Source organism: Lissotriton helveticus, chromosome 2_1 (genome assembly GCF_964261635.1).
Source record: "Lissotriton helveticus chromosome 2_1, aLisHel1.1, whole genome shotgun sequence".
Classification (NCBI taxonomy): Eukaryota; Metazoa; Chordata; class Amphibia; order Caudata; family Salamandridae; genus Lissotriton; species Lissotriton helveticus.
Window position 1 is genome coordinate 348,905,127 of NC_136059.1, and position 23,703 is coordinate 348,928,829.

The 23,703-nt window shown below is 45.4% G+C and overlaps 1 protein-coding gene across 1 annotated transcript in view; it reads left to right on the forward strand.

Annotated features, from left to right (window-relative positions):
• LOC144817970 (UDP-glucuronosyltransferase 3A1-like) overlaps nt 1–23,703 on the forward strand; it is a 604,136-nt gene that overhangs the window by 526,130 nt on the left and 54,303 nt on the right. The window contains exon 6 of the mRNA XM_078674946.1: nt 2,295–2,514. Coding sequence (XP_078531072.1) covers nt 2,295–2,514 — 220 coding nt within the window. The remainder of the gene's footprint in view (nt 1–2,294; nt 2,515–23,703) is intronic.

Sequence of the window (23,703 nt, forward strand, 5' to 3'; positions counted from 1 at the left end):
AACCCTTTTTTCCCCCTAAGGTCCCTAATAGGTAAGAGTCAATGGATGGAGTGCCTGGCAATAACAATGTATCCACATACGAAGAAAAGCACAATAAAATGCATACTGGTCCCTGTATAAGCACACTAAGGGAATAAAGTAAGGGAAAAGAAATTCACCACCACATATTTAAAAGCTAACTCCACCATCTCCTTCCTGCTCTGTCAGGCTGTCCACGATCTTTCCCTGATGCCCTGAGAGTGGCAGAGAGTCTGCTGCATGGATTTGTTCCTGATTTGTTGTTGGTTTGCTTTCTTTTTTGTTGTACTGCCCAAGAGTTTCTTCCACCTCCTGCTCAGAAAAGCAGGACATGTAGTAAGGCTGCCAGCAGGGCAGAGCTGACACCAGCCGGCCACTGTGCACTCCCAATAGCCCTACCTTGAGGCGGCCGGCTTGCAGGGGCGAGACAGTGTTTACAACGCAGCCATTACATCGCAGTTCCTTTACAATGCGGTTATTACAACAACCGCGTTGTTAGAACGCGATACCTTTCCAACGCAAGCCATTAGATCGACTTGATGTAGGAGGCGTTCTAACATAAGAAATAGTATGATTTATTATTCCAACATCTTCCCTACTGTTGCGCAGGCTGGAGTTGGAATATTAAATGATACTATCCCTAAATCCAGTGCGCCCCCTACAGCAAGTCGATCTAATGACTTGCTTTGTAAAGGTATTGCGTTCTAACAATGCTGTCGTTGTAATGACCATGTTGTAATGGAACGCGATGTAATAGCATGCGATGTAACATGCTTGCAGGTATAGTCGCCTGCAGCCCTCTCCTTAGGGCCTGATTTGGGGATGTCATTGGCATCTTCTTTCTTCTCCCCAAACTTCCAAGATTCCTCTAGGCAGAATTCCTAGAATTTAGAGAAGCCCAAACCAAGATGTCTACCTTGCTAATGTTTTTCTTTATGATATTCACTATCTGTTATGGCCATACAACTTATTAAGGTAATTTCCTGTTTTAAGGGAATAAAGGGTTAGATTCTTCTTCCTCCTTGCATCACAACACTTCTTCTCTTCTGTTGGTGTGTTTCCTTGCTCCTGCCTACTCGTAGATTCCTGTCTTGCTTGTCCAGTGGTTTCAGTAATTTTCTTCGCTGCCTTCTCCAGTCTCCTGCAATTCTCTTCATGCCACCCTGTCATCCTGGAGCCACGTTAACATTGTTGGAGGTTTTTTGCCTTCAAACTTTATCATCCCTTAGGGCTACTTTTGGAAGGCACTATCTGATTAGGCGCTTTTAAGTGTCAGCTGCATTATGGCTACTGGGAGGAGTTGTGCTTACCTCTGGCAGACCAACACTGTGCTACAAGGTCTTTCCACTGTCCTAAGCATAGAGTTGAATGTTTTCCTCCTGAGAGACCTGACAGTATCCCCCTTTCTTGGACAAGGTAAGCACCATGTAGTGCTGCTGCTGTGGTGAGTGTCAGCCACTTTCAAAGCTCCAGCATACGACTCAGAGTTTCACCCTATCAGAGCTTAAATGGGGTCTTCCTATTGGGTTCACAGAAAAATGCAGAAATGTTACTGAAGATGGAAACCAGACTAATTGGTATGGGGCCCCATTTTCATTACTCCTCGGGTAGTAAGAGGTAGGTGGTAAGGTAAGTAGGGGTTAGGTAGTGATCTGTATCCTAGCTTCATTACTGGCCACCGTTGTACTCGGAACAGGTGTGTTTGGAAACACCATTCCACGTGTAATTGAGTGGAGTAGAACTACTTTCAGGGCATTTTTTATTCTGATTCTTGTTTCTCCCATCCCATTTTCATGGTGTTGCTACCTCTGAACACTTTATTATATGGTCTAGCAAACAAAGGGACAGTCTTAGAGTTGGGTGCCAACTGAAAGAGCCATTACCTCCCCAGCAGGAGAGCTAGTCCTGCTGAAGGATTCTCAATAAATGCGGCCCAAAGTTAGTCCACTTGTATTATGTTTTCCATATTTTTCTACGCTTGCAAAGTCCAGAAGTGTATTTCCTTATAAAAATGTGAAACCCCTGGAGCCCGTGTAGAGCTCTTGTGAGGAACATGGTATTTCACTATGGCACCAGAAAGATAACATTGAACAGCTTCCTGATGGGCAGTTTTCCATCTGATATTATCTATGTGAAACAAATCATGAAAAGAACACAATGCTTTCTACTGTACCCCTGATTGATCCTACAATGAGCGAGCATTTAAATCTGCTGTATTGCACAGGATAATTTCAAATAAAAATAGTAAATGTGGCATCTTTGAATTGATCGTATAGGGCACCCTAAGGTCCGGCTTATGGTTACCCATGGTGGAATGAACAGTTTGATGGAATCCATTTATCACGGCATTCCTGTTTTGGGGATTCCACTTTTTGGCGATCAGTTTGACAATATGGTTCGAGCCGTGGCAAAAAAAACGGGCATTGCAATTCCTGCTGTGGAGCTTACCATGAAGAGATTTGCGATGTCAATGAAGCAGCTCATTGAAGATCCAAGGTATGTCAAATGTGTTACAGATTGTAGTGCTCAGACTTAAATTGCTATTTGATAATTCAGTGTGCATTCAACAGTTTGTCCACCCAAAAAAAATAATAGTAGATAATATAATTTATCAGTAATAAATCCATATTTTACTCAAGTCAGATATATAGCTCATTTAGAACGGATGCAGAGATATTATCTTTATTTCTGTCATTTTGACACAGATTACTAGGAATATTACCTAGCTGAGATGAATTTGTAGATGAGCATCAATGTGGCTGTGAGCTTGGAAATGCCTTTTTGGGGATTGTCTATCCTGACCACACCTATTTCATCTCCCTGGGCCCTGAGAAAACACGGATATACCAACTTACCACTCACAGTGGAAAAAACAGGCATGTTGTGTATCACAAAACTCCTGTGAACTTACACAGAGGGATTTCATATACGGTTAACAAAATTAACTGACAGAGACAGGTGTTCAAATGAGTTCAATTTACCCTTTCTCTTGTGAGAGCACACAAACAAATGCAAAGCAGCATTTTACGTGGTTTTCATAGAAATCATTCAAGTGGAGAGTATATAAAAAATATTACACAGATAGTGAAAGCATTGTGATGATTGTAAATTAGCAAAGAGTAAATAACATACAAGCATACAACATGTTGAGATCTCTTAATCCCCTTCCTGCTGAGTCCTGGCTCATAATCATTTTCACTGAAAGGTCTGTCAACGTTATAGATGCATCCTATTTGTTGCACAGCTGAAACATGACACAATGCAGTTTATTTCCTACAAGGACTCACTTTGTTTATGGGCATCCTGTACGTTTCCTGTCTGAAACCTTGGTGTGCAAATAACAAGCTCCCTAGATGTGTCTATGGCTAGGTGCTTTGAAGATCAAGTTTCAATATTTATTGCTCAGAGGTGGTTGGCACTTCCCTGGTAACACGGTGCCACCCTGCTTTTAAGATATACACAAAAAAGGTGCCAAGTGACTCTTTAAAAGGGTAAAAGATCTTCAATGGCAATCTCAGTGAATCTTGAGTAGAAATGATGGAAGATGCAAGTGTTAAAAAGCAAGCCACCAAGATCCTTAGGTGAGATGTATGCATAATGAAAAGTTATTACAAAGCAAGTAGGTGTTACGTACTTACTGGGAAAAGTATGTGTTGAAGCAGACTGCTTTTAATTATAGTTTGTTGTTACACTGTGCTAAAACCAGTAGGCAGGCATTTTGTTTCATAGAACCTTGCAGATTCCTGTAGTAAGCAAGGGTTTGGTGCTGGTGACCCACCAAAATAAACCACAGGGACAGATGATGTGAACAATGGTAATCCTTATCAGACTCTAACAGTAGGGATTTGGCATTGTTTTGACAACTGTACTTTGTACATATTTGTATCTTTATTAGGGTATACCGATGGTTGCCTTGGTTTATGATCCAACATAGTAGGTCCAAGTTGCTTATGGAGACAAGCCAATGATAGAGTTTATAGTCTTTATTATTTAAAACGAAAGGTTGTGATTTAGGAAATAGGCCTTTAAGAGTAGATTGTTATTACTTTGGACTAAAGCTTACAGATAGATATTTATTACATGGAATCTCACATTTTGATATTGGCAAAGCATGGGTATACAAGATTTGTACTGTCAGAATCCTTGGTATTGACTTTTAGGACAGATAGTATTTTGCTTTGCCTTATCTAATTTTGCATACTATTAATTTTATGACTATGCCTAATGGTTCCCTTGCTGGAAAACGTTGGCTCAGTACAGAAGACCTAATTTGGTTATGGTGATAAGCGATTGATAACAGCTGCAGGTCTAATTGGTTCGCTAGGAAAATATTTCTGTTACTATATGTCAGAGCTGTTTATTATAAAAGGTATGATAACACACATTAGGCTTGACATATTGATTGTGAAAAGCATATGTTAAAGGCAGCAAGCATTTGCTATTGTTTTGGATTGTTGGATTGGGTGGATTGTTACTTCTCTGTTTTAAAGCCTATAGACAGGCATTCTGGTATTCAAAATATCAGATTACCTTTGTAGGGAATGAATTTGGTGTTGGTTACTGCCTATGACAAACCGTAGGAGGAGAAGATTTGAACGGTAATCATTCTTGCTAGAATCTCTTCTTGGATGTCTGCCAGGATCTCATAATGCAAAAATCATTTAATGCTAAATACATCCATATATATACATAGAGATACTTAGAGGGCCTTTGCATCCACTCTGTTCTGCCAGTAGTCAGTCTGAGTTTCATTTACATTCTTACTTCCATCCGTGATAATGAACTGCAGAGGGTAGTGGTTCAGTCTGCATCAGTCATTGTCTCTTTTGCTCTGTGAATGATTGCATTTTCTTATCATGTGTGCATATCCACCTGAAAAAAAGGCGTGCTTCAGTAGCTATGTAGGTTGGCCAATCCTTTAGTTTTTGATTTTCTCCTTTAAGGTTAACATTTCAATTATTTGCTTCTCCCCATTTATTTCAATGTTTCTCAAGAGGATATTATAGCTATCTAAGCTGTGCTAAAAGGTTGCTTGCCTTTTCTCATGTTTGACTGTTTATTGGTTTTTAATGAAGAACAAACAGGTATTTACATACTGTGAAGAGTTTACATATCAGTTCATAACTGTGCAGAGGAAAACAATGCTTGTAATACCAATAATCATACATATTAGGTTGTCAAAATGGTGTTATTATATTAACCGCATGCGCGCTAGCGGTTTTCCCACTGCGCGCTGCATTTTTTTAAAAAAACGCGTTATGTGACGAGCTCAGCTCGTCATACGCGTAGCGCAGGTAATGCCCATGACGAGCTGAGCTCGTCATCAGCCCTGAAGGGGTTAAGTCCAGAGGTATCATGGATCATAACAAGCAGGTAAGGAAAAATGCACATGTGCCCTGAGGATGCAGGTCATAAGGCATACACATTGATACCTGCACCTCGGACAGCATCCAATATGGGCCCTGTGCATTGGTAGTTGGTGTGCATAACATTCGTAGTGTACTATTGGCAAAGGGGGTACCAAAGGGAGTGGGGGAAAATGGAAAATCAGGGGGGAGGGTGTTGTGGGGAGGACAAAAACTGGGGAGTTACATAGCCCCAGAATAGGCCCAGGATACATACCTTCTATATGTGTGAGATTATGTGTCCTGTACATGTGTATAGTTGGGTTTGGACATGCCGCCAATATGTTGTGAGAGTTGGGCAAGACCATAGCATATGATGGAGGTCAGCATACTGAGGGTGACATCTGGGGCAGTGGGTGTCCGCACGATTGATATATTTATCTTGGCTGGGGTTATGGAGGCCCTCTGAGTGATGTAGTATTGGATAAGGTTGAAACAGGCATTCCTAGGGACATGTACTGAACTTTCCACTATGGCTGCCTATTCCTTGTCCATATATGGGTGATTTAAGTAAATTTCCGAGAGTTGTCCCAGGGATGTGAGTGGGGTTGCCGTGTGTTGGCGCAATGATCCGCAACCTTTCGCTTAGCTTAGATAAGCACATTACAAAGATAAAATTATTTGTTAAAAACACATCTCATGATCACCTTAATAAAACAAATCTCATAATAACTTATAAAATAAATAGAACCACAAACAAAACCCCCCACAAACAGGTTAAAAGGAAAACCTGCCAAAGGATACTGTGCCCAATCATCATTGAATAAACGAGTAGGATTAAGCTCTTAAAACAACATCTTTTTTCTCCTGAAAATATCGCCCTTTAAGAAGGAACAAATAGGGGCACACAGTGCAGGGGAATTTAGCCCTTACAGATAAAGTAAAGCCTCAGCCCATCTTCTGATACCACAGGCTCGAATTAGGGGTATTAGAAATGTCTTCGAGACTACCAAATAGTATTTACAAAAAAAAATAAGATAAAGCAAACTCAGGGGTGAGGACTAGTCACAAGGACAAATTTACACTTTATTGGGTTCAAACTGGCCCAAAGGAAAACTCAAATGCCACCTTATAATTCCAAGTCTAAATCTAGTTAATAGATCTCTACCCGAAGTGGAATCCACCCAAGACCGTTATGGCTCTATATTGGGAGTAGTCTGTAGAGTCCCATACTCACGAACTACACTTACCACAGTCCTTAGGGGCGATCCCGCTGGTGTGTGAGTAGTGTGCGACCCCACCCCCAATCGTAATGTTAAAGCTCCCTCGAGCAGTTGGCTGACGAGCCTGGGACCACGCACCTGCGCGCCTGAGTGGTACTAAACCTGGCAATATTTGGCAGCCACCGGCAACCCCAGAACACGGCCTATCCCTGCTGACGAGGGGTGATACCCCGAAACACGTGTCCAGGGATGGCGAAGACAGCGAAGATAGCAGAGAATCGAAAGAAGATGCATCGCGGAACACGTAACTACATTTACCATAGTCCTTAGGGGCGATACCGCTGGTGTGTGAGTAGTGTGCGACCCCACCACCAATTGTAATGTTAAAGCTCCCTCGAGCAGTTGGCTGACGAGCCTGGGACCCCGCACCTACGCGCCTGAGTGGTACTAAACCTGGCAGATATTTGGCAGCCACCGGCAACCCCAGAACACGGCCTATCCCTGCTGACGAGGGGTGATACCCCGAAACACGTGTCCAGGGATGGCGAAGACAGCGAAGATAGCAGAGAATCGAAAGATGATGCATCGCGGAACACGTAAACTACATTTACCATAGTCCTTAGGGGCGATACCGCTGGTGTGTGAGTAGTGTGCGACCCCACCCCCAATTGTAATTTTATAGTTTGTGTTAAGTAAAAGCAGCAGTCTATAGGATCCGAGGGCAGTGGGGTATGTGCCAGATTTTGTAAGGATATGAGTAGGACTTCTTGCTGGCAATAGTGGAGGGACGAGGCTGAAAGTGAGGCTCATACAGGGCAAGTAGTTGAGGAGCCAATACAGGGGTGCAGGCTTCATAGTATTCATCCGGCAAACAGTCCAGAACTGGGGATTTGCCCGTGGCTAGGGTTCTGATAGCTTTGCGTATTTCATGGAGTCTGATAGATAGCTTCATATGCTGATCAGGGGTAATGTTGGGGAGCCTGAGTGTGTAAAAAAAGGCTTCAAAGGGGTCCGGAACTGTGACTGCAGTTGAGTTATAGAGGGAGGTGTAGTGTTTCATCAGTTCCGAATGTATTTTGTGTTGAATATGTTATGTTATGTTATGTTAGTAGTTTTTATAAGGCGCGCAGCTGCCCCAGCCAAGGGGCGTCCCGGCGCCTGATCAGGTACCACAACACAACAAATCGATGCTGGGAAGGAGAGGAAGGAATCAGTCAGCGATTGGGAACAGAAAAGTTTTTATGGCGCGCCTAAAGGAAGTAAGGCTATTCAAGACTCGAATATGGACAGGGAGAGAATTCCATAATCCTGCCGCTAATACTCGAAAGGAGCGACCTCCCATCCTACTTAGTCTAAACCGTGTATTGACCGCCAGATGGAGAAATTCCGATCTAAGAGACCGCGTAGGAACATAGGAGGAAACAAGCTTAGCGAGGGCTGGAGGAGAGGAAAACTTCAAGATTTTAAATGTCAGGCAGAGAGCCTTAAATTTAATTCTCTGTCTGACCGGCAGCCAGTGGAGAGAAGTCAAAACTGCAGAAACAGAACACTGTCTAGGAAGGCCAACGATGGCTCGCGCCGCGGCATTCTGCACCCTTTGCAATCTAGTGGCCTCCGCCTGATTCACTCCGAGCATCAGCGCACTCCCATAGTCCAGCCGAGAAAGAATGGAGGCTTGGACCACCAGTTGCCGAGTAGGGGGGTCGAAGAATTTGAGGACCGGTCTCAGCCCTCGCAGAATACCATAACAGGTAGCTGCAACCTTCTTCGTATGGCTGGTGAAGGAGAGTGTAGGATCCAGCCAGACCCCCAGGTTCTTAACTTCGGCAGCTGGGATGGGAGTCACCCCCAATTCTGGAGGCCACCACTGGTCTCCCCAGAGCTCCGCCTGCTTTCCTAAGATCAAGACCTCGGTTTTTTTGGCATTTAACTGCAGACAGTTAGTTCGCATCCAATTTGCCACGGCAATGAGTCCTGCACGGAATCTGGGAGCGTTCACCTCGGGATCACCACTGAGTGTCACCGCCAGCTGCGTGTCGTCGGCATACGATGTCATGGTTAGGCCACATTGTCTGACGACTGCAGCCAGCGGTTTCACATATAGGTTGAACAAGGTGGGGCTCAACGCAGAGCCCTGCGGAACCCCCAGCCCCAGTGGATGGAAAGAGGACTGACACGGTGGAATAGCCACTTTAAAAAACCGGTCCGAGAGGAAAGAGCGAAACCATTGGAGAGCAGTCCCCTCAATTCCCACTCCCTCCAAGCGACGGATCAAAATGTCGTGAGACACCGTGTCAAACGCGGCGCTCAAATCTAACAGGAGGAGCGCCGCTGTCTGCCCAGCATCCAGCACCGTTCGCAAGTGCTCGGTCATAAAGAGCAGTGCAGTTTCGGTGCTGTGTTGTGCACGAAAACCATTCTGGCTTTGGTCTAGAATGTTATTTCGAGAAAGGTGGGCAGACAAGATGGAGTTCACGTGTGTCTCAGTGACCTTGGCGGTCCAGGGCAGGAGGGAGATAGGACGATAGTTTTCTGGTAGTAGGGGGTCAAGGTTAGGCTTCTTTAAAATTGGGCTGACCACTGCCTGCTTCCAGGAAGAAGGGACCACACCCGATGTGAGCGATAGATTGATCAGATCCAGTATAGGCTCACGACATAGGGGAGGGAGAAGTCTAAATAACTCTGGCTTCAGCGGATCTAATGGAGAACCAGATTTAATTTTGAGGCTCAGAGTATCGAAGACCTCGTCAGACATTACTGGCAGGGAGGACAGAGTTTCATGAACCGTAGCTATCACACCAGTTTGCTCAGCATCGGGCACAGCTGACGTAAATCCTCGGTAGATCGCCTGCACTTTCTCCACGAAAAAGGATGCCAGACTTTCACAGTGAGAGTCCGTGCAGATTTCCACCGAGGTGGCCCGTTTCCCCATAAGGTCTTTGAGAACCTTAAAGATTAATTTAGACGGGTTGGGGCTATTCTGAAACTCGAAGGCATAGTGTGCGGCCCGGGTTTGACAGATTGTCCTGTGATAGATCTTAAGCTGGGCAAAATACAAAGATTTCAAGGTGGGATCAAAGGATTTCCTCCACGCCCTCTCAGCTTGCCGGCACGTTCTCTTAAGCTCGGCAAGAGTATCATTATACCATGGGCTGGGAACTTTAGCATGGCATTTCGACCAGCGCATCGGTATAAGAGAGTCAAGGGCGGCTAGGACCCAGTTACAAAACTGCTCGTATCTTAGTTCCACATTCAGCAGATTGCCCAGGGGCTGCGCCTCCAAGATCTTATAAAACTCCTCCAGTTTGAGCTTATGCCAATTTCTTTTAAGGATCAGTCTGTCCACAGGTTTAAATTGTGGGTCATCTATAGGACATGACACTTTAACCAGCAGATGATCAGTCCAGCCTACCACCATCGGGTCAGAGACCCTAGCCCGCTCCAGTGCGGTAAAGAAGGGGTCAAGGATATGACCTCCTGTGTGGGTAGGGGAGGTAACTAGTTGGACCATTTGCATGGCTTCAAGGTCCGCTAGCAAGGTATTAATAGGTGCTAATGACCCCATATCAAAATGGATATTGAGATCGCCTACGATGTTAAAATTAGCACATCTCGGAGCTAAAGAGCTGACCACGTCAGCAAGAGCGGCCTTGAAGACAGTGTCGTTCCCTGGCGGGCGGTAGATAAGCATACCGCTAAGTGTAAACTGATGACTGAAGGCTACCTTAAAAGAAGCGCTCTCACATGCTGGTAAGTCAAGAGCTTTCCATTCAGCCGGGAAGCAGGATTTTATCACCATAGCTACGCCACCCCCTCTAGAAGTGCGGTTAAGAGTGAACACTGTATAGTTGGAAGGGAATGCCAGATTGATTATTGCAGTGTCCGCATCCTGAAGCCAAGTCTCAGTGAGGAAAAGGAGGTCAGGAGAGTCCTTTTCGATCATGTCACGTAAGGACTGATGGTGCTTGACCAATGATCTCACGTTCAGACTCCAGATGCTGAGTACACGATCAGAGATATTAGTAAGTGTATATGGGGCATTCCTTTCCACAGAGCGCACCCCAGACGGGGTATCAAGTGACAAACTGCCACAGGCGCAATCATAAGGACCCGACAGCGGGTGCACAGAATCATGAACACACACCGTGAGCCTCTCTCTAATAGAAAGCAGAGCGGCGCGATTGTACCTGAGCGTCAAGGTATTCTGCATGATGGTATGATGACTAGATGCCAGAGTCTAGGCCCCGCTCACGCTTCCTCGACGCGGACGAGCGCAGACGGGCAGGACTCTGGCACGACTCCGGCTAAGCGACGGCGTCCCCCTGCGCGGTCCCGCTGCGCGGGAGAGGACGACTTTAACACCTTCCATGCTGCGCAGATTTACAACCTGTGCTGGGCCCCAATGTTAATGGGTGTGGTCATGACGGAACGGTTCCGTCATGAGCACAGCTCAACCGATGCTCATGACGGAACCGTTCCGTCATGAGCATCGAAGGGGTTAAGTAGGCGTCGCAATGAAGAGCTCGAGCGTCGGGACGCTCCAAGATGGCGCCCACCTAAATTTCCACTAACCCAAGCCAAAATGGCGCCCACAAGAGTCCAACCCCGGGACCCCGACCCGCCAAACGGCGGTGCGCTTTCCAGAAATTAAGTGCAGGTAAGGGGACGAGTACCCAGGCAGAATAGTAGTAAAAACAAGGGAGAATCCAAGCAAAATAACGAAAATACAAAACTGGTAATTTTAAAAACACAGCGCACTGGCAGCGCGACCTGCACTAATGCAGCACCCAATATGCAGAAGGTTTCTTGCAGAGGATTGTAGTGAAATAATGGTGTGCTATGGTTGTTCCTGGCATACCAGCAATGCCAATAGCTGGTCAAATCAGTCTGCGGCTGTGTGCATGCAGGAGGAGCGTGCAGTATAATTTAGGCATCTAAGTCGTTCCAATAGAGCAGTGTGTTCTTGCTGTGCCTCTGCAAGTCAACAGCGTATGTTGGGTCAGTCACTGAACATACCTCCAAATGTAGGAGTTTATTCTCAATATGCATGATGTTCCCATCTAGCTATTTGCGGATGTTCCAAGTGAGCCCAGGGCAGTGCCCCCTAATAGTTACTTAGGCGTCCCATTCAGTCTCTTTGTCTGTAGCAGTGTTGGTGTGGAGATCAAAGTAGTCGGTTATGGCAGTGCCCAGAGAGGTGCAGAAGGGCGGATCTTCCAGTGCTACAGGCTGCAGATGCCAGGTGGGTATGGTAGGCGTGGTAATGCTCCATGCCAGTGGTAACATTGGGGGTTATGATCTGAGTGTGCACTCCCCAAGTAGCACAACAATCCCACTATTCGATCTAGCCAGACATGTAGGGTGTGTGGTGAGGAACAGAAGGAGTCTATGTGGGTTTTTGGGTTTTGCTGATGTGTCAGATATCTACAACTGCCAGTGAAGCAACCAGTTGATTAGTGCTTGGGCGTTGGAGATTTGTGTCATACAGGTTAGAGGAGGGTAGGACTGGTCCAAGGCCATGTCCAGTATGGATTTAAAGTCTCCCCCTATGAGCCATGGCATCCCACTCCACCTCGAAAACATGCTAGACCGTGTGTGTAAGCACAGAGCTTGGTCAGTGTTGGGAGCATATATCATTCCCAGCAGAAAGCAGCATGTAAATTGACCTTCTACATCTGGCTCTGTCTCATCTGCTGCAAATAGAATCTATGGGTGCACCCAAATCAGCACCCATCTGTCATAGGAAAAGTAGTCAGTGGCACATACTTGCCCCCTCCAGCGTCGGTGAAGCTTGCGGGATTCGACCAATGTCAAATGTTTCTCCTGTAATAGCGCAATATTAATGGACCTGCATTTAAGGTAGGAGTATACAACTGAGCGATGCAAGGGTGTGTGTATTCCCCTCATGTTCCAGGTAATAATGGAAGTACATGACATGAGACAAATGAATTGGTGTTCCGCCCGCGACTGTGTTGAGCTATACGGAGGCCCGTATGATATATATTAGTGGTGGTACGAAAGGGAGGGAAGGAGGAAGGTATCCTTCAGTTCATGTAAACTGGGGAAAAAGGGGAAATACGAACCGGAAGCATTATGAGAGTTAAGGGTCAACAGGTGTCTGCCCAAACTATCAACTGGTTAGTGGCCTCCATCGGCTGCAGGGGCTGCCCACCAAGGTTGTAAGGGGTGATGGTGAGAAAGGGGGTCCAGTGCCCCGTGTGTCAAAGTACTTATATGCCAGTTATGAAGATAAATGACCAAGCTGTAACATACCTCAAATCCTTCCTAATTGATCACTATCTGATTCAACATTGTGACCAGCCAACCCATAATAAAGGAGAGTTCTGGACCTCATCATCACCAAAGGTCACACCATCACTCAGGACACCATTACCCCATGCGATTGGTCTGATCATCACAGCATCCTCTTTTTAATCAACATGGAACTCTCCCTGAGAAAGGCTCAACCAACAAAATAGATTTGTAAAAGGGACCTCAGAAATATCAATACAGCAGATCTCACAACTCACTGTATATTTGCCCTCACTCCACAAGTTGTCATAACTGAGGTACATGCACTCACTAACTTCTACAACTCTACTATCACTAACATCATGAATTCCATTGCCCACTCCAACAAAAAAAATGTCCCAACTAAAATTTCCAAACCGTGGTTCAACGACAACTTAAACATGGAGCGCCTCAACCCTTAGGGCAATCAAACGATCCTTAGAACGGTAAGGAGCTCCTATAACAAACAAACCAAGATCACTAAGGCTGACTTCTTCAGATTCCAACTCAATCAAGCCGTTAATCGCCCCAAGAAACTTTTTGAGCTGGTGAAACAACAATCGGTGGAAACACCAAACCGCTCGCTCTCTGGAGTCAGCCCACCTTTATGCGATGAATTGGCTGCCATCTTTGCTAGGAAATCCAGACTCATCAATATTGATCTTGACTCCAGGAAAGCTATTGCTATCCGGGAGGTCTGCGCCCCCCCTTGGCCCTATCAGAGAAAACCGAACCCACTAGCTTGAACACCAAGAACAATGCCTCATGGGGCACTTTCACTTCCCTCAGTGAAAGAGACACTAACAAGATTCTTCAGAGCATCAACCCATCTAATCATTTTAACAACCCATTACCACCGTCCATCTTCAACGAACTGAAGGAGGTCGTCACCCCATCTGGACAAAGATTGTTAATGCGTCTCTCTCACAAGGTACGATCCCGGATTGCCTAAAAGCTGCTCAGGTAACACCTATCCTAAAGAAGCCTACAGCAGATAGTACGGACCTTAACAACTTCTGCTCTATCTCTAACATCCCCACCCTAGCCAAACTCCTAGAAAAATGCGTCCAATCCCAACTCTGCCCACATCGAGAATTTCAACCTCCTGAACCAACAGCAATCTAGCTTCCGGAGTGAGCACAGCACTGAATCGGCTCACACTCACGTTATGGGTAACATTTTAAAAATGCTCGACCAAAATTAATCCTGCCTCCTTATCCTCCTTGACCTTTCCTCAGCGTTTGACATTGTTAACCACGACAAGCTCCTATCCATTTTGAAGCACAGGATGGGCCTTTCTGGTGCAGTGCTGCAGTGGCTCTCGTCCTTCCTCCACCACAGATCCCAAAGAGTTAAGGTGAACCACTCTCTTTCCCAGCCATTACCAGTATCCATGGGGGTCCGCTCTATGCCCCATACTCTTCAATCTGTTCTTGGAACCCTTAGCTAATGCACTAACTTCCGCAGACATTCTCTTCCATATGTATGGGGATGATGCGCAACTCTATCTGAAAATCTCCTCCCCGAATAACCTCATATCACTCAACTCTACCCTAATAAATACTCAAAACTGGTTAACTGAGAACCACCTCTTGTTCAACACCTCCAAAACAGAATTCCTTCTCATTTCTCCCCCGAATCACATCCCCAAGATAGACCTTTGGATGAACCACCTCACTGCCTTCAACTGTTCCCCCATCATTGTTGGCTAAGCCACATCTCTCGGACTCACCCAATACACGCATCTGAACATGAAAAATCATATCAGCAATGTGTGCAAGGGAGCTAATCACCTAATGAGGATACTCAGGAATCTCAAACCTTTCCTCCCACAAGCGGACTTCAAACAAGTGGTCCAAGCGCTTGTTTTGCCGAGGCAAGACTATGGCAGTGCTACGCTCTGTGGCCTCCTCAAATATACCTTGGCCCCACTAAGGGCTTCACTGAATGCGGCAGCCAGATTAGTCACGGGTACCAAAAGAAAGAGGGCCAACTCCCCAGTCTTAAAATCCCTAAATTGGTTGCCCTATGAAGCAAGAATTCAGCTAAAGATTGCCTGTCTGTCTCTCAAAGCCCTCCATTTCAAAATCCCCAGTTATCTAGCGCAAAAGCTACAATTATCCTGAGGAGGTAGACCTTCTCAGAGTGCTAACTCTCTCCTCCTGAAACCACAGATCTTTTACAAAAAGAGAACGTGTCAACAAGCTTTCTCCGGCTCTGTGCCGAGATCTGGAACTCTCTCCCACTGGAAATACGCAGAATCTCCTCCAAGGTTGTCTTCAAATCGGAAGTAAAAAGATTCCTCATGAACAACTTCTTACCTTAAAATGGTCTTGGATCGTCTGCTCCAATGCTCTGGATTTACACCCAAAGTCCTGCCTTTGGTGTTATTCTGCTTTACTAGTCCCTTGCTCCCCTCCCAGTTCTCTATGGTCCAATTATTATCTTACCCTTTGTTGTCCCTTTTGTTCGTAACCTTTTTGTTTGATATGCATATTTGATTTGTTTGTGTTGGTATTCCTTTTGATGATTGTACTGCAACTATTACCTTCCTCTCCCTCAAATTGTAAAGCGCTCTGATATCCTTCAGGATCACGGTCGCGCTATATAAAACTTTATAAATAAATAAAAGATGAGCAAAGCTTAGCCCTGCGTGGACCCCAGCACCGCAAGGCAAGTATTGGGCCCAGGGGCCCAATACTTAAATACTATAAATAATGACAGCTGGGGCTAAAGAGATTAGTACATGCACAAACAATATTTCTGGAATGAAGGAAGTAGGAACAGTTAAAGGCACATGCATGACAACAAGTAGTGTATCTTATCAAGTTGTCAGCTGTTTGGGGAGTCACCTCGGTTGGTGCTACTAACTCCGCATATGAGGCTATGTGGCATAGGTGCAATTGACACCAAAGGACTTCACGGAGGTGGCATCAGGGTCTGAGCCCTGGGTGTGCCCACTCATGGTGGACCCCATCTGTATGGCCTGATGCCTCTCTTTGATCACCTGTTCTAAATTTGGCATAGAGCCAGGCCCTGGGGTATGATGCTCCTGTCCTCGGCGGTGGCATCCCCGCCCCACCAGATCAGCAGGTGCAGGACGTTCCGCAGCGGGACCAGCAGACTCCATCCAATCCCAGGCATCTTCAGCTGAGTTGAAAACATGTGCAGTCCCCTCTGCTATTGCTCGAAGTCCTCGGGGAAGAGGAGGAAGTATCGTCTAAGTCAAGTGCATGGAGGCGCATCTTGGCCGAGAGAAAGGAGTTTCTCTGCTGCTGAACTGCAACGGTATAAACGGGAAAAAGCATGACGGCAGCTTTTTCTAATTTAATCTCTGGCTGTTTACATGCCTCGTGCACAATAATATTGTGGTCTCTGTAGTTGAGCAGTTAGAGTAACAGAGACCTGGGTAGTGGAGAACCTGACCTTATGGGCCAAGCGGCGCAGGGCACGCCTATAATCTCTGGGTTCACCTGCCTTGTGGAACAGAGACACGAGACACTCTGTTGGGCATAGAAAACAGATTTATTAGCTACAGCTAAGCACAGTTGTCCACAAAGTACCCTAAGGGTAGATTCTCAGAAGACTGCCCCTTCAATCCGTGGCGCACAATCTTATATAGTATATACATTTACAATACCCACTACCAAAACATACAAAACTGACAAACAGGAATAGTTCGAAAACAAGCTATCGGATGTCCAAAACACACCTTCCTTTCAGACCCCGTGTGCTCTCCTCCCCTCAAGTTAATCAACACTAGTGCCCGTATTTCAATTTGCAGGTGGTAGAACATGTTTGAATGCTTCAAAGGATAGTTTATGTAACAAGAGAATACACAGAGAGAATAGCGAAGGTCAGTCAAATAAGATAAAGTCAGGAAGAATGGTGGGACCCAAACAGTGGAGTATAGAAAGGATTAATGAGTCTAGACATGGATTTAGCAAACTCGGCCAGGCCCTGACATCGGTTTCGTAAACAAGGACAGGGGTTACTCCTTAACAGAGGGACACGTAGCAGCTGAAAAAGCAAAAAGACCGCGTTCGCCGTGCTGCCTGAGTGAGGCAAAACAAAATGGCGGCTAAACACAAAATGGCGGCTAGATACGAAGCGAAGCCGAAAACCACGTAACCTCAGACCCTCCTTTTGCCATACTCAGGCAAAGCACAAAAAGACTCATGCTAGTCTGAGTTGATGTCAATGGTCATGAGGTCATTGAGTTGTTGCTGCAACAACATTCTAATATTCTCCGTTTTCTGTGACACTGGTTTTGGAACGCATACAGTGGCACAAAGTCCACAGATGGCTGGGCCACACTGCAAACAGAGGCAACAAGAAAAGATAATTGCTAGTACCGAACTGCTCCAAGGAAAGTTAACACTTTCCATCCCCATGTGGACAGTAGTCCCCAAAACCATCCCATCACAGACCAATCTCCGGTGTCCTGGTGAATGGACTCGGAAATGACATGTAGCTTAGAGATGGCTTGGTATACTGTAGGGGCGTTATCAGGAACGTAAACACAGCAACTAGACCCAATCAGTTTACAGACTCCTCCTCTATCTGCAAGGACAATATCCAAAACCATTCGGTTTTGTAAAGTCATAAGACGATGTTTTTGTTTTTTTGTACTTGTATAGCGCACAGCTACCCGCAGTGGGTTTCCCGGCGCTTGTACGAATACCGCAAGGGAACCCTTCCTGGTTTCCCTGTGAAGTGTCCACTCCTGGGCACCCCCATGGTGCAGACCAGGCATCCCTCGCGTTGTGGGGGCCGTTGTGGAGACTAAGCAAGCTATTGCCCAGAGTTGCAGCGCGGGACCCATGATCAGAATAGGCACTGAGGCCATAATATCCGGTCAGGGGAATTAATGATCCCGAGACACGCCGAGGCGGGAATCGAACCCTGGTCCCTGGCCAGAGCTCTGCATCGAGGTCTGCCTGCTCTAACCATTGAGCTACACTTCTCCACCACCTGAAGTTCAGCTGTCAAATTATTCAATGCTCCAGAAGTCACATTTATGGTAGCATCGACTACTCGGACCAGACGTCTGATGTTCCGGCTGTTAACTATTGGACCCCAGAAGGGAAGAAACCCTTTCAAGAAATCTCCTCCCTCTTGTCCAGCTGTGTCTTCTGAATCAATAACCCCTCTACCACATCTCTTCCTATGGTGATCTGCAGGAGCAGTATATGTTGGAGGAAGAAGAAAAACTATATAACATGTTCCCGAGAAATATGTAGGAAGCCATGTATAGGCTCTATCATGGCAAATAAAATATGTACCGTGGTATGGTACTAACGGTGAAGAAACCAATGGTGTGTAAACGTATGTATGGGAACAATTACTCTTTTCCTGTTTAATCTTAGTGTTCTGTCCACTGATTTGTAAACACAAATTGCCTTTGTGAGGTATAGTCCAAATTGGTGGAGATCTCTGTTTAACCTTGTCAGTGAGGCTAGTGATATAACGAGTCCCATTCCACCCATCATATGCTTGCTTCTCATCTTTGGGAATTTTACTAATGTCCGCAATTTTTGCCATCGTCACTATTCCCTTTAAGGAGGAGGTGTGGCGCCGCGGCCAGGGCGGGCTGACGGTGGAATCTGGGGATCACGGTTCGATCCCCGGCTCCGGCGGCAGGTTAGCCCAGCACCATGTGACTCTGGGCAATAGCTTGCTTAATCTTCCCGACGGCCCCCAGCGCCTAGAGACCCTTACGGGTGATTGTGCGCTTTACAAATGTGGATTATTATTTATTATATTATTACTTTATCAAAGGACTGTGACTAAAATCTACTCCACCATTATAGGACCCACCCGGAGGGTATCGAAGTTGATTCTGGTATGCATTAGAAAACATAGCCAGATAAGCCCAAGCAGAATCTTCATACGAAAATGGGAGAACTAAATACGGCATCCCTCTCTATGTATTGTGGGGCATGAGCCCACAAACCCAACAGTCAGTGGTATTCACTACCAGTTGATGTTGATGTAACAATTGGATAAATAAATTATTGAGATATTCCGTTCTCCTCATCTGTTCATGGTCTGGAAGTGCATAGAATTTGTGCGGAGAAGTAGTAGTAGAAGGAATCAAGAAGACAGAAGTAGGAGCGGGTTTTGGCTGTGTACAACCCAGCCTAAACATGCTAACAAAGTACATAAACAAACTAAAATGCATAACGCTACGCCACAACGACTAAACATTAGTTTTTTATAATGGTTTCTTTTCATCATTTTAATATCGCCCTCTTCCATTACTTTATCCATTACTCTAAAGGCGTTGCTCACGATAATCTTCCTTAATCACTTGGCTGTGATTGTTAGCCGTCCTATGACACTACAAGTCCTGTTGACCTAGTCACTATTCAGGTCACAGCCTAAGACTCCTACCGTGACCCTGCAACTTGATGGATAGTGGAAAAGGGAAAAAAAACAAAATTTATAAAATGTCAAGTCTCAAATGTCCTTGGTCAACCTTGGTCGTAGGTTGTACCGCGTTTTGCCAGATATAGTTTGGTCCTTAAACAAAAGTTCTGGATCCGATGTATTTAGTCACAAGCGTGAAGGTACAGCTTCCTGTAAAACGTCGTTGTCCTCTTTCTCGGAACTTGTCCAATCCAGGCGTGCACTACAGAATGGTACAAATCTGGGTACTCTCTCGCATTCACTGTCACCAACACCTTCTCGGACCCATTGTTCATAAGGTAAAGGCAATGGTACCCTTTTACAGTGCACGCCGTGGATCCAGTTCTTTTTCCCAACGGCCTTCACCGCTGTACGAGTGACCAGCAAAACTTGTCTCGGCGGCCCCCAGCGAGGTTCCAGGTTCTTTTTCCTCTGAAAATTCTTCAGACACACCCAATCCCTAGGTTGGATGGAGTGTCCTGGGTCTGAGGAGGCCTCCGGCAAAGCGTTTTGGACCTGTTGACGAATAACACGCAATTTAGTGGTGAGGTCATGCAAATAGTCAACCAACAATGGATACGGAATGTCCGAATATTTCTTGGGTCTGGGGACTCCCCAAACATTAGCTGGGCGTCCAAAAACAATCTCGTATGGTCTAAGAACCAAACGAGAATGAACAGTCGTTCTTGTTGAGAGAAGTGCCAAAGGCAAGGCATCAGGCCAAGAAAGGCATGTGCTGGCCTGAATCTTTGCTAACTTAAGTTTGAGAGTGCCATTATAGCATTCTACCAGACCTGCTGACTGAGGATGGTTTGCCTCATGGAATTTCTGTCTAATACCAAGACCCACACACACCTTCTGCATAATTTGGCCTTCGAATTCACTCCCATTGTCACTCCAGACAATGCGCAGCAAACCAAACCTTGGGAAAAATTCCTTCAAAAGGACCTTAGCAGTGGACAAGGCAGTATTGTCCTTCTGCGACCCATCTCGCAGGGCCTGCGACATACATGTGACTTTCAACATCCTTCGCTGTTTCCCTCGCTACTTCATCTGCAAATGCATTCCCTCGACCCACATCATCAGTGACCTTTTTATGCACGCTGCACTTCACAATCGCTACTTGAGCAGGCAAAGCAAGTGATTCGAGAAGGTCAGTTACCAACTGACCATGCTGTATTTTAGTGCCGTGGGAGGTAAAGAATCCTCTTTCCTTCCACAAACGGCCAAAACTATGGGCGACGCCAAAAGCATATTGGCTATCTGTATAAACTGTCACTCTCTTTCCTTTTGCCAACACACATGCTCTTGTTAATGCAATTAGCTCTGCAGCTTGAGCTGAATTCTGTGCAATGCGTGCAGTTTCTACTACTGTGTGCAGAGTAGTAACAGTTTAGGCTGCTGTTGTCTCGCCATTAGGAAGCTTAAAGCAAGACCCATCCACCCACAGGATTCCATCCGGATCCGCAAGTGGCGTATCTTTTAAATCTATTCGACCTTTAGTTTCTTCTTCTGTGCGAAGAAAACAATCATGCTGGTCTTGTACATTGTTCTCGTCTAAAACAGGTAACAATGTTGCTGGATTCAGAACATTACATCTATTGATATGTATGTGACTAGCTAAAAGCGTCAACTCATATCCAGACAAACGAGCACTTGTTAAATGCTGCGTCTTTGTTTTGTTCAAAAGGATATCTACTGCATGTTGACCATGACATTAAGAGGATGATCTAACACCAATCCAGCAGATTGACGAACAGAGATCGCCGCTGCTGCTGTTGCTCTGAGACAACTAGGTAATGCCTTGGCTACTGGATCCAGTGTAGCCGAAAAATAGGTGCATGGCCTCTGTTTGTCTCCGAATTGTTGTGTCAAGACTGACAACGCACAACCTTCTCTCTCATGAACATAGAGTGTGAAAGGCTTACTATAATCTGGAGTACCCGACACAGGAGCAGAACACAAAGCAGTGCGTAAATCAGAAAAACTATTCTGACATTCATCAGTCCAAGGAAGAGGTTGGGGTGTATCTTTCAGAGTGAGCACCAACAAAGGTTTGTCCAAAAGGGAAACATTTGGGATCCATTGTCTACAATAAGAGGTAATGCCTAAAAAGGCACGCACCTCTCTTTGTGTGGATGGTACAGACATTCGTGCAATCGCATGGATATGTTCTGGGGTCAATCGCCTTCCCTCCTTCGACAAGAGATGACCTAAATAGGTAACCTCCTGGCGGCAATACTGTAATTTAGAAGGTGATACCTTATGATGTAAATCAGACAAATATTGCACACACAGTCGAATTTTTACAAACATTTTCCGACTCGGCAGCCACTAGCAAATCATCCACATATTGAATGAGATTAGCACCTGAAGGCAAAGAGAAAGTATCAAGCTGAGATTTCAAAGCCTGACTATAGATGGAGGGACTCTCACAATAGCCTTGGGGTGCACGTTTAAATCGGAAGCTTCGGCCTCCGAGAGAGAAACCAAAGAGATCCCTACTCTCTTTAGCAATAGGAATGCTAAAGAAAGCATTTTTGAGATCCATGACCGAAAACCAAGCTGCCGAAGCAGTAACCATAGTAAGTAGAGCAGTGATATCCGGGACAACAGGAAACTGAGGGACAACCATTTTGTTGACGTCTCGGAGATCAATCACAAAACGATACACAGGAGGCTTGGAAGGATCAGTACGCTTAAGAACAGGCAGAACAGGGCCATTGCAAACATTACCTCTGGTCTCTTCGACAACACCCTTTTGAAACAAGTCGTAAACAATAGCTAACAAAGCTCTCTCACCATCATTAGAAATATTGTATTGGGGAATGCGTGGCAACTTAACATTAGGTTTAACAGTAATCACGTAAGGTGGAATTTGAAGCAAACCAACATCATTCGGACCCGTAGCCCAAAGTGTGGCAGGAAGTGAACGCAGTTCAAGTGGCAGTTGGTCTTGCGACACATACATCGGAGAAGTCAATTTATCACCCAAAGTAAGATGTACACCAGAGGGGGAACAATACAATGTGGCATGCAAGTGTTTCAACAGATCCAAACCCAACAAGTTCTCTCCGCAACCTGTCGTCAAAAGAAGTGGAGCTTCCAAATCATACGGACCAATGGAAATAGGCAGAGGACAGCAAATAGGGTTACTAACTGGGGCGCCAGAGAATCCTGCAGAAACATTTGTTAAGCAAGACAAAGGTGCCCCAGGGAGTTTGGAGTGCATAATAGAACTTCTCATTGCACCAGTATCCAAAAGAAATGGTTCTGTAACACCCAATGCTACAACATCAGCATAAGGTCCATTTGATCCACTGGAACTGATTCAACTCCCTTACTTTGTCTATGGCTGTCCTAGCTGGTGTGAAAATCGGGAATTTCACTCTCTGCATAGTAATCGTCATTATAATATTGCGCAGAATTAGAATTAGAATTCTGTTGATCAAAATAGTTCATAGTATTCTGCGGTGGTAAGGAACGCTGTCCTTGAGACAACGCACCTCGCCCTCTACCCCTAGGTGCGGACTGAACACCACCACGACCTCGTGGCACGGATTGTCCATCAGTGCGTTGTGTAATAAAATCGGACAATTAATCTTAAAATGACCTTCTTCTTTACAATAGGCGCATTGGTTAGGACCTAACTGAGCTCGTGGAACAAAAGATGTAGGTTTCTGCAACAATCGTTGGAACTGTGGCGGCTGTTGCGATTGGGACTGGTCAGAACGAGGGGAATAACCCTGTTGCAAAATAATTTTTGTTTTCAATTCTTTAGTCTTCTTCTCCGCCTTTTCTTTTTTTTTTCCTCCTTATCCCTATTCTCATAATATTGAGCAGTGGCTAATATCTGGGCAGTTGAGGAAACGGCCCACGAACTTTCTGATTGTTTCAATTTATGCGATAGCTCTGGAAGTAAATTAAAAACGAATTTGTCTACAAATAATCGCTGTCCACCTTCAGTACTCAGACCTTGACCACTATGGTCGATGAAAGTTTCTTCGAAACGAGTAAAGAAGTCGGAGGCACTTTCATCTGTCTTTTGTTTGCACGCCGCTAACTTATCCCAGTTAACGCGTACAGCAGGCATCATTGTTTTCATAAGATCTATTATTCTACCAGGTAATTCTGTGATCAAATCATCGGGTTTAGCACCACCTATTTGTCCTTCATCTGCGGCTGTTATAGCAGCCAAATTTCCACCTAAAGCTTGATCATGATCTACCTTATGAATTTTTGCCCATAAAGCTTGTGGGACTACATTTCCCATCAATAAATCAATGTCAGCCAAATTCATGATACATGCATCAACAGTCTGGGACAACTCTTTATAATACCCAGCAGGATTCTTGCGAGGGTCCGGTAAGGACTGTTTAAGTGCCAACACTTCCGATCTTTTCCAAGGATCATGT